General features: G+C 60.4%; 1 protein-coding gene and 1 pseudogene across 2 annotated transcripts in view; one reads left to right on the top strand and one right to left on the bottom strand.

Moving 5' to 3' along the window:
• Positions 1 to 15,285, top strand: part of MAP2K3 (mitogen-activated protein kinase kinase 3) — a 29,486-nt gene that overhangs the window by 1,219 nt on the left and 12,982 nt on the right. Inside the window, exon 1 of one of the 2 annotated variants that reach the window (XM_070395540.1) lies at positions 494 to 568. The exons of the other annotated variant lie outside the window; for it this stretch is intronic. Coding sequence (XP_070251641.1) covers positions 538 to 568 — 31 coding nt within the window. The 5' untranslated portion in view covers positions 494 to 537. Of the gene's footprint in view, positions 1 to 493; positions 569 to 15,285 lie in introns of those variants that run through there. 2 annotated transcript variants of the gene reach the window in all.
• On the bottom strand, positions 5,199 to 5,946 carry LOC138994123 (ATP synthase subunit delta, mitochondrial pseudogene; annotated as a pseudogene).

Here is a 15,285-nt window from a genome sequence, read left to right as displayed (position 1 = left end):
ATCACACCTCCCTTCTCTGTACTCTGGAGTATCATGTGACATAGTGAATACTAACATGTTTTAAGCAAGAGTGGGCGATGAGACCATAGCGTGGTGTCTGGTGCACAGTAGGTACTTAGGAAGGAATGGTGGCTGTGCCGTCTGTCTTATTACCATTGTGACCTTTCCCTTTTTTTCTAGAAAGGGCTCAGCCTGTGGGGTCGAGGCCTTGCCTCTGCTTGGGCTGAGCTGCAGGTGGGGAAGACAGGGAGCCACTGGCACTGGGTGGGCCTCTTTTCCCCTGGAGGGGCCCAGGCAGGGGGAGGGTATGCAGAGTCCAGGAGGGGCTGTGGCGGCTGGGAGCCAGGGCCCAGCCGGAGGTGGGCAGGGTAATTGCCTCTTACGTAAGCGGGAGTTGGATCCCTGACCATTGCCCAACCTCCGTGAGTAACTCCGGAGGCACTCGAGGGGGTGGTGGCTGGGAGGGACTTGCGCTGCAGACCGTGTGGAACTCGGGATCCAGGAAGCCAGAAGCTTCTCCACCCGGAGAACTGGGACATGAGACACTTCTCTCCAGCGCGGGGCCCAGGTCTGGCTTGGTCAGGGCAGGGGGACTCAGGACAGTCCCCCGTGTCTCACTGACACAGTGTTTCTTGGGCGGAAGGAAGAGGTTGGGAGCAGTGGTGTTGGCGGCCGTTTCAGATCTTCCCGGCAGGGAATGCATCATCAAATCAAAGTTAAAGGCGCAGCTGTGACCGGAAAGCCCTGCGGGCGGCAGTGCGGATCCCGGTGCTGTGCGACTTCAGTCCTGGCATAGCCCTCCCTGAGCCTCTGGAGAGGAATTTCCAGTGTGTGAGTTCAGGTGGCAGAGGATGCTGGGTGGGTTAGATAGAAGGCCTTCCCCCGGGCCCTGGGGCCCTGCCAGCCCTTCTGGGGTCTGTGAAAGGAGGTGGTGGGGAAGCTACATGCCCCCTCACCAACATCCCCAAAGCTCCCATTCCCCGCGCTCTTCTCCCTGTGCCAGGAGCTCTTCCATTTAGCCTTCATGGCCCCAGTTACAGTGAGGAGACTCAGGCGTTCAGGGCCGGGCCCGAGGTCGCAGCTGTGACAGATGGAGCTCAGGTTCTGCCTTCTCCAGAGGCCTCCCCAGGGCTCCTCTCCTCCTGTGCTGGGTGCTTGAGCTGAGCTGGGGGACACTCCTCTCACCCGTCATACCTGTGTCCAGCGGGTGTCTCCTCCAGGCCATGCCCACCCTGGAGGCGGCTAAGCCAGAGGTGATGCCTCTTTTGTGCACAGCCCTTCACAGTCGGCACGTTTCTTACTCACTGCCGTCCCGCCCATTGGACAGATGGCAAAACCAAGGTCAGCTTGGGGTGTGTGGCTAGGCCGAGTCCACAGAGCTGCGTGCCCCCTCTCCTGGGCACAGGCCCTAGTATGGTGCTCCTGGCTCCTCAAAGGGATTTGACAGATACAGGGTGTGGCTGGCACTTGGCCTTGTGGGAACTTGGCCTCTGAGCTGCCTGCCCTGCAGGGGCGCCCTGCCTCCTCCACCTTCGGAGTTCTCCGAGAGGGTGTGAGGCCCGGCTTCCTGCGGGGTTTCCTCATCCACATGCCACCTTTGGCTGGAGTCAGAAGCCAGAGGCAGCTGGCACTGGGCCAGTGGCAGGAGCACGTTCAGTCTGCGTGGTCCTGGTTTGCTGCCTTAGTTACATGTGTCCTTGGTGCCACACAATCCTGCCCCTCCCCCTCCGCGCCCTGAGGGCCCCCACCGGGCACTCCATGGTTGATCTCCATGCAGGCCCCCCCCCCCCCCCCCCCCCCGCCAGGTGCACTGAGGATGCAGGGAGCATGTCTGTGTCCTGCCCTGTGTTCTGGGGCCTCCACCCCCGTCCTGTGCCTTTCCAGCCGTTGGAAGACGGGAGGGTGGCACCTTGGGGACTTCCTCCGCCCCTGGTGTGACGCACAGGAAACTCTCAGCCAGCCTGGCCCGGGGCCTGAAGGGAGCAAAGTTCTCAGTTGCCTGTGTGGGGACAGAGCCAGGGCCACGGGAGCTTCCGGTGGGTGAGTCAGCGGGCACTGGGCACTGACTCACCTGCTGGGCATGCCATCCTGCTGGGTGCTGCCGTCTCGGGGAGACTGAGCCCAGCCTCGCAGGCCAGCTACTGGCTCTGAGCTGGGCAAGGGGGTGGCTCCCTTCTTGGACCTCAGGCTGGGCGGGGACCCCCCACCCCTCCTGGCTCTGTGCCAGCCCCGCCCGGGAGCCTCCTCTGTTAGGCAAGCACCCTGCTTCCTCTTGCTCATGGAGCAGGAGCAGGTGGTGGCACCTCTGCAAGGCCTCGGGGCTCTCAGGCCAGACGCACTGCTGGGGGCCCTGGGGGCTGAGGAGCAAGGCCTGCCGGGTCGGCCTGAGCTTGGGGAGACGGGTGTGGAGAGGGAAGGTGCCGCAGCCAAAGCTGAGCTCAGCCCTTTCACTGTGGGGCGCGGGCCACGGAGTGTCGGTGCCTTCACTGCACTGCCCCCTGGGCCCACCTGTGTGAGGAGAGGCCAGTTTCCTCCCCTGCAGAATGGGAGCGGGGACCCCGCCTGCCGGTCTTGCTGGCAGCCACACAGATGGCTGCAGACTTTCACTTTCCTCTCGCTGAGTGTCAAGCACGGACACAGCCAGTTTGTCCTCTCCCTGCAGAGAGCCTGCACGGCGGGCAGAGCCTGAGCTTGGGGGGTAAGAACGAGCCTGTGCTTCCAATTCTGATTGGTTCCCTTGCTTCCTGATTTCCTCACATGGCCTCTCTGACCCGCTGTCTCCTCTTCGGTGAAGTGAGGTGAGCACCCTCCCTTGCAGGGTGGCGATAAAGATTCCAGGTCGTCTGTCACAGGAACGGAACGGCATCTGTGGTGACTTCCTTCCTGCAGTCGCTTGTTGGTGGTGAGCACACAGGGCTGGGCCTTCTGGCGGTGGGCTTGGAAGCGCTGTGACCTGTGGATGGTCGGGTGCAGGGTCTGGTAATGCAGCCAGAGGTGCAGGCCCTTTCGCACTGGTCCCCAAGCTGGCGCCGGGGCTCCCGTTGCCTCCTGGGTCTTCTTGGGAAGGGCCTCTGGGAGCAGAGAGCAGCGGGTGCACAGGTCTGCCTCTCCCGGAGCATGCAGGGGAGGTTGGGGGTGGGGCGCTCAGGAGGACAGGAGCCTCCGAGGCCGGCCTCGCCGTTGGTAGAACATCACTGGTGCCGGGCACAGTGCCAGCTGAGGAAAATGGGGTGAGTGCGGAGCCTCGACTCTCACAGAGCTCTCTCTGCCCGGGGAACAGAAGGAGGTACTGGGGATAGTAGTTCTGAGAGCCAGACCAAGGCCAGGTGTGCCAGGCGTCCTGAGGGACGTAGGGCCAGGCTGGCCGCAGAGGAGAGCGCTGGGGGCAGCATGAGGACACCCCTGGAGCCCCTCCCCGCAGGGTGCTGTCTGTGGTCTCACAGCGCGGGGAAGCTCATCCCTAGGAAGTCGGTATTGGCCTCGTCTTGCTGACCATGGTGGAGGGGGCAACACTGAGCTGTGGGATCTGAGTTGAGGTGCATGCAACATCAACAACAACAACAAACCCAAAACAAGAGCACAACACCACCCAGGTCCTTTCCACCCGTGAAAATCACGAGCCCATGTCTGCCTTCCGTCTCATCTTCCGGTATTTGGCATCTGGCATCACATTCACATGTTCAGTCATCGTGACCGGTTGGACTATATAGAAAAGCCCACAGGACAAGCACGAAGGACTCATATAACAGCAGGCAGGTCAGGAAGAGCAAGCAGTGGGTGCTGAGGTCAGTGCCGAGCCACAGCTGCCCAGGCCTTGTTGATGTCGTGGGACGGCTCCACCTGTGACGTCCGCGAGGAGCCTGATGTCCGTGGTAGGCAGACGCGAGTGTCAGATGTCCATTGTGAGGAGGTGCCTGCTAAGGTCCCTTCCAATGAGGTTGGACAGTGTATTTCACTTGATAACAGGCGGCAGTCCATGGGTTTTAGCCTTTCTGTCCTGTGAGCTCGCTGAGACGAGGCAGTTACTCCTGGGCATGTTCTGGAAGTGCTTCTACCACACCTGGTCTCCTCTCGGGAACGCCAGCCAGCAGTCCTTCCCTCTGTCTTCAGTCCCGCACGAGGGCACGGAGGAGTGCGAACACCGGGAATGGGAGCCGGGCGGCGGGGAGCATGGAGCGGCTGCCTGGGTTTCCCATGGTCCTGACGATTTGTTGTTATTGTTGTTTCTTAACCTTTAGAAGCATATTTTATAGACATCAAAGTCAGTTATTAACATGGACTTATTTTTGTAAAATCCAAGCAAATAGAGACATGTGTCTTTTACTTAAACCAACAGACAAGCTAGCTTTTATTTCCCAAGGATTAATCTTAGATCGCATGAATTTGAAAAGTATTTGAGTTCATGTATCTGTTTCTGAGAATTTTAGCATACCCAATCTTACGAGCACTGCCTTTACATTCATTTAACAATGTCATCCAGAGGTAGAAAGTGCTTTCTGTTCACAGCACATGTGTATAGACACACACACAGACACAGCCGAGGACAGTGAGATCCAAATTCTGTTTTGGAGGAATTTACAATTTATATCTGTCCTTGGCAAGTTAAGTTCCAAATGACCTTCCCCCTTTTAAAGTAAGAACACCATTTTTTTAAAAATATATTTTTATTGATTTTTTACAGAGAGAAAGGGAGAGAGATAGAGAGTTAGAAACATCGGTGAGAGAGAAACATGGATCAGCTGCCTCCTGCACATCTCTCACTGGAAATGTGCCCGCAACCCAGGTACATGCCCTTGACCGGAATCGAACCTGGGACCTTTCAGTCCGCAGGCCAACGCTCTATCCACTGAACCAAACCGGTTTCAGCGAGAACACCATTTTTAATACCCCTAAGAATTGGCTTGACACCTAAAAGACATAGGTTGATTCATTTATTTAAATACTTTAGCGCGCGCTCTCTCTTTTGGGAAATTCTTTTATATAGTTTTACTTTAGGTTAAAAGAGAAGGACTGTTTAAGTCTGAGACAGTCTCTAATAGTTTCTTTTTTTGGGGGGGTCCCTGGTCTTTAATGGGGTGCACACTGGGGACAAGCTGTCCAGAGAAGGCAGTAGGGAGGCGAGGTCTCTACAGCACGAGAGTGGAGGGCAGCAGGTCAGGTTGGTGGGGTCTTTGGAGGTGGGAGGCCAATCCCCTAGGTGACAGTCCCCCCCAAGAGCAGAGCAGGGTCTCTGAGCTCACCCCTGCCACCAGGCCTGGGCCCAGGGGGTATGCTGTGGGAGAAGCTAGCAATTTGCTGCCCCCTGGTGGTCTCATCGGCAAGGATGGCTACTTCCCAGAGGGGTTGCCCCCACCCTCATACTGGACTCATGAGAGCTGGTTCCAACCCCTGTCCTACTCTGGGCCTTGGTTTCCCCGCTGACACTGGTGAGGAGCACGCACCACCTACTCCAGAGCCTTCACCAGGGCTTCGTTGGCCTCGGTTCGGATTTGGATCTCAGCACTCATGGCCTCGTTGGATGCCCTGACAGCTCGATTGTGCTTTTCCAAGTTTGCCTTGGCTGCCCCCAAATCTAGCATGTCCAGCGGCACAGCCTTTCCAGCCAGTAACTGAACTGATGAATCAGCGTTCACTGTGACCGAGCCGCTGCTAACGAAGTATTTGGAGGTGGTGCCATCCTCAGCATGGACAACAACCAACCCTGGCCACAGGACCTGCAGGGTGGGCACGTGGGCTGCCAGGATACTGAAGGCTCCTGTCTGCGTAGGCACATCCACCAGCTGGACGTTGGCACCATTGAAGAAGGCCTGTGTGGGAGAGGCGAAGGTGAAAGACACTTGTCCCAGGCCCACGGCAGGGGCTGGGGCTGGGGTGGCCTTGGCAGGCGCGAACCTGGCGCACGAGGCGACCCAGGCCAGGGCGGCAGAGCAGCGCGGCAGGCAGCATAGCAGCGGCAGCACGTAGAGGACGGTGGTCAGACTCGGGCGGACACGGGCAGCCTGGAGGGCGAGGAGGACGATGCACCTCTAATAGTTTCTTTTCGTTCATTTTGTCTGATGTCGGCTGACTTTTTCTAGTTGTGTGTGCAACGTAGAAGCATCGAGGACCCTCAGCTCAGCCACCTCAGTGCTACGGGAGGCTCGCTGTCGGGGCCTTGTCCACTGGGAGACATGATTTCTGTGTTAATTTTGAGACCTGTAGAGTCTAAACACACTTCTAGGGAAAACCAGCCCTGACATGCACATCGCTAGGCGAGCCCACGGAGATGCCAAGGCCCGGCTCCTCTCCGTGTGACCCCATCCCAGGGCTCCCTGGCCTTCCCCCGGCTCCTCCCAGCTCCTCTGGGGCCGGCGCTGACCTCCCCTGGCCCAGTGCCGCGCCCCAGTTCAGGGTTCTAACCACTGTCACCACCCCATTGGCTGTCCAGGTCGGAGAAGCCAGTGTCCTCCCTCTCTCAGCCAAAGAGAGCTCAGTCTCTCGTTTAACCAGCCAAGATTTCACTCACTCTCGGTAGGCGTTCTAGTTAAAAGCCTAAATTTAAAGCAGCCACCCATTCCCCCTTTTCCCTGGGCTACCTCAGCCCTCCTCTGCCTCGAGGGTTTTCTAAGAACAGCTCAGGTAAAGCCACGGCCTGCTGCTTCAAGCAAGGAGGCCGGACTTCTGACAGGCCCAGCCGGTTCACCTGGTGCGGAGCCCAGAGCCGGCGGTACCTGCCCGGGTCCTGGCTGCAGGGTGGGCTGCTTCCAGCACTGTCTCCTCTGCCAAGTAGTTGCCAGTGTAAGGAGCAGCCGAACCTCCAGAGAAACTTTATGAGATTATTTGATACAAACTGACAACAGATGCCGGGAGCAAGATCGCAGATGCCCGCTGCCTTGTTTTACATGGCGCTCTCGCTTGCATGTGGCGTGTTTAAGCTTCCTGCTCTGCAGATCCCTGGGTTCGCGTCCACATCGAGGCCCGTGGGGCCAGCCCTGGCGGGTGGTGGTGGGAGAGGCGAGTCCACCAGCCAGTGGGCTCGGGTCTGCCTCTTTCTCAGGAGCAGGTGGCCTCGGAGCCTCCCCTGCCTCGTGGGGATGACACCAGGACCTACACTGCTCGGGCATGATGGTGCCGTGGCTCAGAGGTCACGAGCGTGAGTTTGCAGCTGTTCTTGCTGCTTTAAGTGAATCTGAAACTCCCGGCTCACGGCGGGCAGTGCGTGGCCGCACAGCGGGCCTGAAGCCAGACTGCCCCCCTGCATCACGTGTGAGGCACCAGCTCAGACTGCAGAGGGCCGTCTTAGCCAGGGGCGGAGTGGCGAGCCGAGGGCCCAGCTGGCAGGGCAGGGTTGGGCGCTGTTGGGAAGTAGCAAGGGCGCGGGGACATGGCTGTACAGGAAGCGGGCTCTGCTGGTGTCGGTGGGTGGTGCTGCGGGGGCCTGGACAGGATACCCGCCGTGACGGTCCTGGGGCGGGTCGGACCCTGTTTCCTGCCTCTCTGTCTTCTGCTTGTCTGTGACCTGGCCTTCTGGTCACCTGTGCCCTCCAGCCATTGCCACAGCTTGCCATCCATCCTAGGTTGCCCTGTGGTGATGTGGTTGGGCCCTTGATAGGTGAGTCTGGGGGGTCTTCTCGAGGGGGCTCTGGTTCTAGATCCAGCCGTGTCCCGGCTCCCCTGTGACTCATGGGAATGAGACGCCCATCTCAGGCTGCTGTCGCAGGTGAGGAGGTGGAGACCTGCCAGGCCCAGGGACACGCAGGTGCCCCCTCAGCGCTCCGTCTGCCCCTCAGCTGCAGGTCCGTGTTTTACCACAGGACCCTTTCCAGGTGTTTCTCCATCCGCCGTTTGTAAGATTTTGTGTTGATACTGATGATAATAAAACCAAGAATGGCATGTGTTAATTCAGGAAAGGCACTTACACCCTTTTGCCCAGCAGTGCCCAGGTGGCCTGGGCAGTGAGGCTGATCTCATGCTGGCCCCCCCGTGGAGACCTGTGGGCACTCCACCCATGAGCCCCAGCACTGGGAGGCTCCTTCCCCCTGAGGCTCTGGGAAGGTTGGGTGTCACTCAGGGAACATCCCTCTCCAGTCACAGCCTCTTGAAGCCTGGAATTGGGGCTCAAGTCTGGAGGCCCACCTTGTCCTCGGGGGGCCCACCCTGTGGTCTGAGGATTGATTCGCCTTCGTAACCGGAGGCCTTTGGGCCAAGGCCAGGGGGCCAGTGATCCAAGCCGTTTGGTGCCAGGATTTAATATGTGGGATCTCATTTAGCCTCATGGCCACCCCACAGCGTGGGTGTGTTTTCCCCCTTGGGTATCACTGAGTTTGTTATGTTTTAGTTTTGGTTAACCCTCACCTGAGGATATTTTTTTCTATTGATTTTTAGAGAGAGTAGAAGGGAGGGTGGGGGAGAGACAGAGACAGAGAAACATTGATGTGAAAGAGACACATCTATTGGTTGCCTCCCACACACGCCCTGACCAGGGCTGGGGATCGAACCTGTGACCCTTTGGTGTGCAGGCTGACGCTTCTAACCACTGAGCTACACTGGCCAGAGCGATATCACTGAGTTTTACGAGTACACCGGCCTAGAGTGGGGGAGTGACTTACTGAAGTCACATAGGTCTGTCTTCGGAACTTGGCTTTGTCTTAACAGCCCTGACTTAGGCTCTTTCTCTCCTGAAGATCAAGGCCATTGCACTCACCATGATGTCAAGGGAGGGTGCTGAGGCTCATGGAGGGGGTCTGGCTTGCCCAAGGTCAGGCCACGGCTCAGACTTCCTGATGCCAAAGCCCATCCTTCTTCACTCACTTTCTGTCCACCTCGGCTGGAGTGGCTTGCGGGTGGCTGTCCTGGCCACAGCCGTGGTTCGGGGAGCCGGGGTCTGACTCCCAGGAGAAGCACCGGCCCAGGAGCCAGGACCTGTGCTCCAGGCCTGGGGGCGCGGACCCCTGGCCTCTCCAGTATCTGCACTGGACCTGCCTGCGGCACCGTCCAGTTCTGAGCAGGCCCTGCTGGGCCTCAGCGTCCTCATCTGTAGAATGGAGAGCTCAGGCGCCCTGCCTCTGGCGCTGCTGAAGGGATTGGATGTGCTGTGATTCCATGCTCAGCACAGGCCTGGCGCACAGTAGGTGCTCACCAAATGCTGGCGGCTCTTTATTTTTTCTATCTTTGAGAGTTGTGTCCAAGGGATGAGTTTCTTGAAGTGGGATTTCTGGGTCAGTGGGACTATGGATGGTGCTGAGCTGCCCTCGAGTGGCGACCTGTGAGCCCTTAGACCCCTGGCATCACAGGGAGGCCTCGGGCTGCTCGCTGGGCTCCACAGGCTGGCGCAGCCTCTTCCTCCTGCCTCCCCTCCTCCCTGCCCAGCCCCGTGCACTTGCCCCCTGTGCTTGGACCACTGTTGCTCTAGAGCAGCGGTTCTCAACCTGTGGGTCGCAACCCCTTTGGGGGTCGAATGACCCTTTCACAGGGGTTGTCTAAGACCATATTGTTTTTGTGATTAATCACTATGCTTTAATTATGTTCCATTTGTAACAATGAAAATACATCCTGCATGTCAGATATTTACACGATGATTCATAACAGTAGCAAAATTACAGTTATGAAGTAGCAACGAAAATAATTTTATGGTTGGGGGTCACCACAACATGAGCAACTGTATTAAAGGGTCACGGCATTAGGAAGGTTGAGAACCACTGCTCTAGAGCTTTCCACAGCTGTCTCCTCCCCCCAAGTCCGCCTTAGCTCAGATCTTCCCTCAAGAGTCCCCGAGGCTCCTCGGCCCCACTTCGTTCTCTTCAGCGCACATAGCACGTTTGGAATCTGTGTACGTGTTATGTAAACTGACTTCACTGTTAGTCTGTGCTTCCGTGGTCAGCTGTTTGTTTTCTTTTAATCCTTACCTGAGGATCTTTTTTCCATTGATCTCTGGAGAGAGTGGAAGGACGGGAGAGAGGTGGGGGGAGAGAGAGAGAGAAAGAGAAACATCAATGTGAGAGAGACACATTGATCAGCTGCTTCCTGCATGTGCCCTGACTGGGGCCGGGGATCGAACCTGCAACCCGGGCATGCGCCCTTGCCTGGGAATCGAACCCATGACCTTCTGGGCTCAGACAGATGCGCTAACCACTGAGCACATGACCAGGGTGTGGTCAGTTTTGGGGGGCTGGATCTCGGTGGTGGGGGCTGGGTGTGCGTTGTGGGCTGTGAAACAGCAGCTCTGGCCTTTACCCACTGGATGCCAACAGCACCCCCAAGTTGTGACGATTAGAATGTCCTCAGACACTGATGCTTGCCGTGATTGGAGTGTAGCCTGGGGCGTTGAGGCCCCCGTCTGCTCGTTGCAGAGCACACGGGTGCCGTGAGGAGGGCAGAAAGAATCCTCATCAGGCGCTTTGCAGATGAGAAAGGCCTGAGAGGGGAAGGGATGAGCGGGGACCAGGGGCCTGGGAGGCCAGGGCCTGGGGTTGAGCATTCCCCACAGCCTCGCCCACTGCTCCCCTGTTGCCGGGGCACAGCTGGTGACTGGCAGGTGCCAGGCCTGGCATGTGTAGGTAAGTAGAGAGCCTTCCATCCTCTCAGGCCTCAGGGGAAGGGTGCTGCCTGCGGCACTGGGGACCCACTGGCCGCTGCCTGAGTGACAGGCCTGTCCTTGCCGCCTGCCAGGGCCTGACTGGGGTGACCCCGAGACCCCCCAGGGGCCTCGCTGAGGGAGGGATGCCGTAGGAGGGGCTCCAGCCTCAGTGTCTCCCCTCTCCATGCACCGGGGGCTCCGAGCACCTCCCCCAGGAGCTGGTGTGATGACTGCAGTGAGTGGAGATAATGAACGTCAAATGCTGGGCATGGGCTAGTGAGCCCCTGAGAGCCTGCCCTCCCCTTCTTGGGCCTCACTTCCCCACCAGCGCCCCGGGAGTGTGTTGGCCTTGGCGACCTCTCTCTAAGGGTCCCCCACAGGATAGAGGTGACCAGCTGAGTGAGACAGGTTGGGAAGGAGCATGGGGAGCCTCTGGACATCTGGTCTCCCCCACCTCCCTTTACCTGAGGGGATGGACACGGGGCCCAGGACCTCTCCATGGAGTCGGGGTTCATGAGGAGCACTCACTATCCCACAGGAGGGGAAGAATACACATGGGAGCATTGCCTTTGTCATTGGAGACTGGATATGACTGAGTGGGATGTGGTGGGGGGCCTTTGTGAGCGGAGCCCCGGGCAGGGTTCATGGTGAGGGTTGCCCACCCTCTGCCCCCAGGATTGACTCGAGAGAGAGGCACAGATGTGTTTAGTTAGAACCCCCCCCAGGCCTGGGGACGGGTGGCGGGGGTGGGGGGTGGGGAGGCCCCTCTCAGGCTCTCGGTTGGTGTTTGGTCATTGAAGCCAGCAGACCCGCCTTCCCATCGGCTCCGACACACTCTCCCTCTGTGACGTGGTCCACCCGTCTGCTCTGAACCCTTCGGTCACAGACACAGGAAGCCCTTCCCTGTGGGGCTGCTGCAGGTGTCACCAGAGTGACCTTCTGGGGCCGGGGCCTGGCGTGACCTTGGGTCCTGGGGGTTTCCAGGTGGTTCCATCTGATCTGCCACGCGGCAGGCGCTGCTAAGGCATGGCACTGATCACCGCATTGGACACACTCAGCCCTGGGGGCCGGTCTGTCACCGCATAGCACATGGAGGTGCAGCCCTTGCCGGGGCGTGGCTGCGGGGCTCCAGCTGCCTCTCATAGCGGCTGTGAAGGAGACTTGCGGGAAGTGACAGGAGAGAGGCCAGCTGGACGCCAGGGAGCCATCAGTCGGGGGCCTAGCGGGAGCCACCAGGAGAGCCTCTCTGAGCAGGTGCAGGTGAGGGTCGGGGAGAACATTCTAGGCAGAGGGAACAGAATGTGCAGAGGCCCTGAGCTGGGGGAGAAGGTGGCTTCTTTCAGAGACAGTGAGTGGAAGGAGATGATGGCAGGGCTGCAAGATGGCGGGAGCTGTGTCTGAGTCCAGGCGCCTCTCTTTACGTCCGGGTGTTGCAGGCCATGGCTGAGTTCTTGTCCCCGGCCTGTGGGCCTGCTGGGAGGCGGTGCAGGCTGAGGACAAGACTCCTGGTGCTGTGCCCGCCAAGGCTGGCTGGCTGGTTGTGCTTGTGGTGGCCTATGACACTCTGTTTGTGGTGGCGACGGTTGCCACAGTAGCCTCGCACCTGGGCAGCCCTGGGCGGCCTGGCCATCTGGGCCCAGTGCTGACGTCCATGGCGAAGAGTGGCAGCAGCTGGTGGCCTATGGCCTGTTTCTGGGCCGTCTCCTTCCCACAGGTGGCAAAGCCCCAGGGAGACCATGTCACCCCAGATGCAGCCTGATGACCCTGAGGGCCTGACCATGCCCCTCCCCTCCGCCCCGACCATGTGCTCGCAGCACCTCTGTCCCCCCAGGGCCGGAGGGAAGCAGACGTGCGGCCCCTTCACCGAGTGCCTGTGCCCCACGTCCTCCTCACGCCCTGGCCTGGCTCAGGTGTGCAAGCTCCCGATACACAGGGGACCCGAGGCTCGGTGAGGGCGCCCATCTTAGGACATTCTCGTCCTGGGGCGGGAGGCAGGCGCGCAGGCGGAGCCAAGGAAGGCGGGAGAGGCGGCTGTGGAGAGGCCCCGGCAGGCCCGTGTTGGTTATTCACTTTAAACATAAAATGTCTCACTTCTAATTACAAAAGCCTCAAGTCAAGAATACAAGGCTCCACAGATTCTCATTGCTTAGGACGAAATGTACCCTCTGTGGAGCGGCCTCTAACCCCGGCGGCCGTGTCTGGTCTCTGACAGGACCCCGTGCTGTGTGCCCACCCCGTGCCCAGGCCCACAGAGGAGACCCCGTGCTGTGTGCCCACCCCCTGCCCAGGCCCACAGAGGAGACCCCGTGCTGTGTGCCCACCCCGTGCCCAGGCCCACAGAGGAGACCCCGTGCTGTGTGCCCACCCCCTGCCCAGGCCCAAGAGGAGACCCCGTGCTGTGTGCCCACCCCCTGCCCAGGCCCAAGAGGAGACCCCGTGCTGTGTGCCCACCCCGTGCCCAGGCCCACAGAGGAGACCCCGTGCTGTGTGCCCACCCCCTGCCCAGGCCCAAGAGGAGACCCCGTGCTGTGTGCCCACCCCCTGCCCAGGCCCAAGAGGAGACCCCGTGCTGTGTGCCCACCCCCTGCCCAGGCCCAAGAGGAGACCCCGTGCTGTGTGCCCACCCCGTGCCCGGGCCCAAGAGGAGACCCCGTGCTGTGTGCCCACCCCGTGCCCAGGCCCACAGAGGAGACCCCGTGCTGTGTGCCCACCCCGTGCCCGGGCCCAAGAGGAGACCCCGTGCTGTGTGCCCACCCCGTGCCCAGGCCCACAGAGGAGACCCTGTGCTGTGTGCCCACCCCCTGCCCAGGCCCAAGAGAAGACCCTGTGCTGTGTGCCCACCCTGTGCCCAGGCCCAAGAGGAGACCCCGTGCTGTGTGCCCACCCCGTGCCCAGGCCCACAGAGGAGACCCTGTGCTGTGTGCCCACCCCCTGCCCAGGCCCAAGAGAAGACCCTGTGCTGTGTGCCCACCCCGTGCCCAGGCCCAAGAGAAGACCCCGTGCTGTGTGCCCACCCCCTGCCCAGGCCCAAGAGAAGACCCTGTGCTGTGTGCCCACCCTGTGCCCAGGCCCAAGAGGAGACCCCGTGCTGTGTGCCCACCCCGTGCCCGGGCCCACAGAGGAGACCCACCTTGCTGGTTGCTGGGCATGTCCCTGAGGTCCTCTCTGCAGATTCAGACTTTGAGGTGCAGAGAGGAGGGTCCCGCTTTGTTCTCAGCCGCAGGCTGCCACACACCAAAGGCAACACTGGCAGCGCTGGTGTGATGGGCCTGTCCCTCTGCGAAACTCCCTGTAGGAGGGACTGTGAGCCGCTGGCTGGGCTGCTTGTGTCTCTGAGTCAGCAAGTCCAGGAGTGCTTCCTAGACAGACCCCCGACTCACTGCAAGGACTTCACCTTGGAGCCTCAGTTTCCCCAAATAAAGTGGGCTACGATTTCCTCCCTTTGGGGGCAGTGGGGCCACACACGTGACTGGCAGGCTCCTTGGATGGATGAAAGCTTTGGAGACCCACTCAGCCCCTGACACCCATCCACCTCACCTCTCTGTGCAGTGGGGTGAAGGCACCTCAGATGTGAGGTCGTGCCTAGGTGCCTGGTGCACCCAGGGCCAGGGGAGCAGCTGGCAGCGCCCGGGATAACAGCTGTGCAGCCGCCATTGCTGTTTATGGAAACGTATGCCCGAGGCCGCTGGGCCAGGCTAGACGGGCAGTGGCGTTGATGGAGGCGGAGTGTGTGCTGTGTGCGTCCCCGAGGGCGGAGGAGGACACTGAGGTCACCACCCTGTAGGGGCGAAGATGGGGTCCGAACTTGGCCTGGCACCTGGGGGTCCCTGAGGCGGCTTCTGTGGAGACTGCTGTGCTCTGCCCCCCGACAACAGCACAGACATGGGGGCCATCTCCACGGGCTGTTCTGTTTCCTGGTGATTCAGAAGCCTGAGGACAGCTGGGCCGGCCTCATCTTCCCAGCGGCAATAACAACCCCATCCCGTCACTGGCAGGGGGGCCAGAGGGCCTGGCTGCGGGGCCTGAGCACGGAGCCCCGTGCAGGGGTCCCGGGGAGGCGCTGAGGCCACATGTGGGACATGGCGGAGCTGGGAGTGGAACCTGGCTCAGAGGGGCTCGGTGCTCCACGCACCCGCGGCAGGCGGCACAGAGCCGGGCGGTTCCAAGTTCTCCGGGCCAGTGTCAGAGGTAGCTGTGCCTGGCAGGTGGGGGCAGAGCAGGTGCAGGGCTGTGAGGAGCGGGTGGGGGCAGAGCAGGTGCAGGGCTGTGCCGGGTGGGTGGGAGCTTCGGGAAGTCATGGTCTAGTCCTCCCTCGGCCACCCAGGCGCTCAGTGACCTGGGCAAGGCCCCTCCCTTCTCTGGGAACCATAGCCCTGTCTGGGTGCTGGGAGCTGGGAGCGAGGGTTGTGGTCCCAGGCTGCCTGACTCCTCACCTACAGGCTCCCTGAGGTCCCCACCTTGTTTCCTGGGCCTTGAAAAGGGGGCCTAAGGAGGTGCCCTCTGCCGTGTCCGCCCCCCCCCCCGCCCCCCCCCCCCCCCCACACTGTGCCCAAGGCGGAGTCTCTGAGCATCACATGACCTCCTGCCCAGGACCCGGCCACACTCGGCTGTTCCGAGAGGCATGGACATCATCCACGGGGGCGGGCGCAGAAGGCCAAGCCCTCGCCTGTTCTCCGGGGTGGGAGTGAGAGAGGCGTGGCCTCAGGGCTCAGGCCTGCCCGGCACCCTGA

The sequence above is a fragment of the Myotis yumanensis genome, unplaced genomic scaffold (assembly GCF_028538775.1).
Source record: "Myotis yumanensis isolate MYYU_CA2020_CCGP unplaced genomic scaffold, mMyoYum1.0.hap1 SCAF_16, whole genome shotgun sequence".
Taxonomy (NCBI): domain Eukaryota; kingdom Metazoa; phylum Chordata; class Mammalia; order Chiroptera; family Vespertilionidae; genus Myotis; species Myotis yumanensis.
The sequence above is the reverse complement of the archived record's forward strand: the minus strand, read 5'-3'. Positions and strand labels throughout refer to the sequence as shown.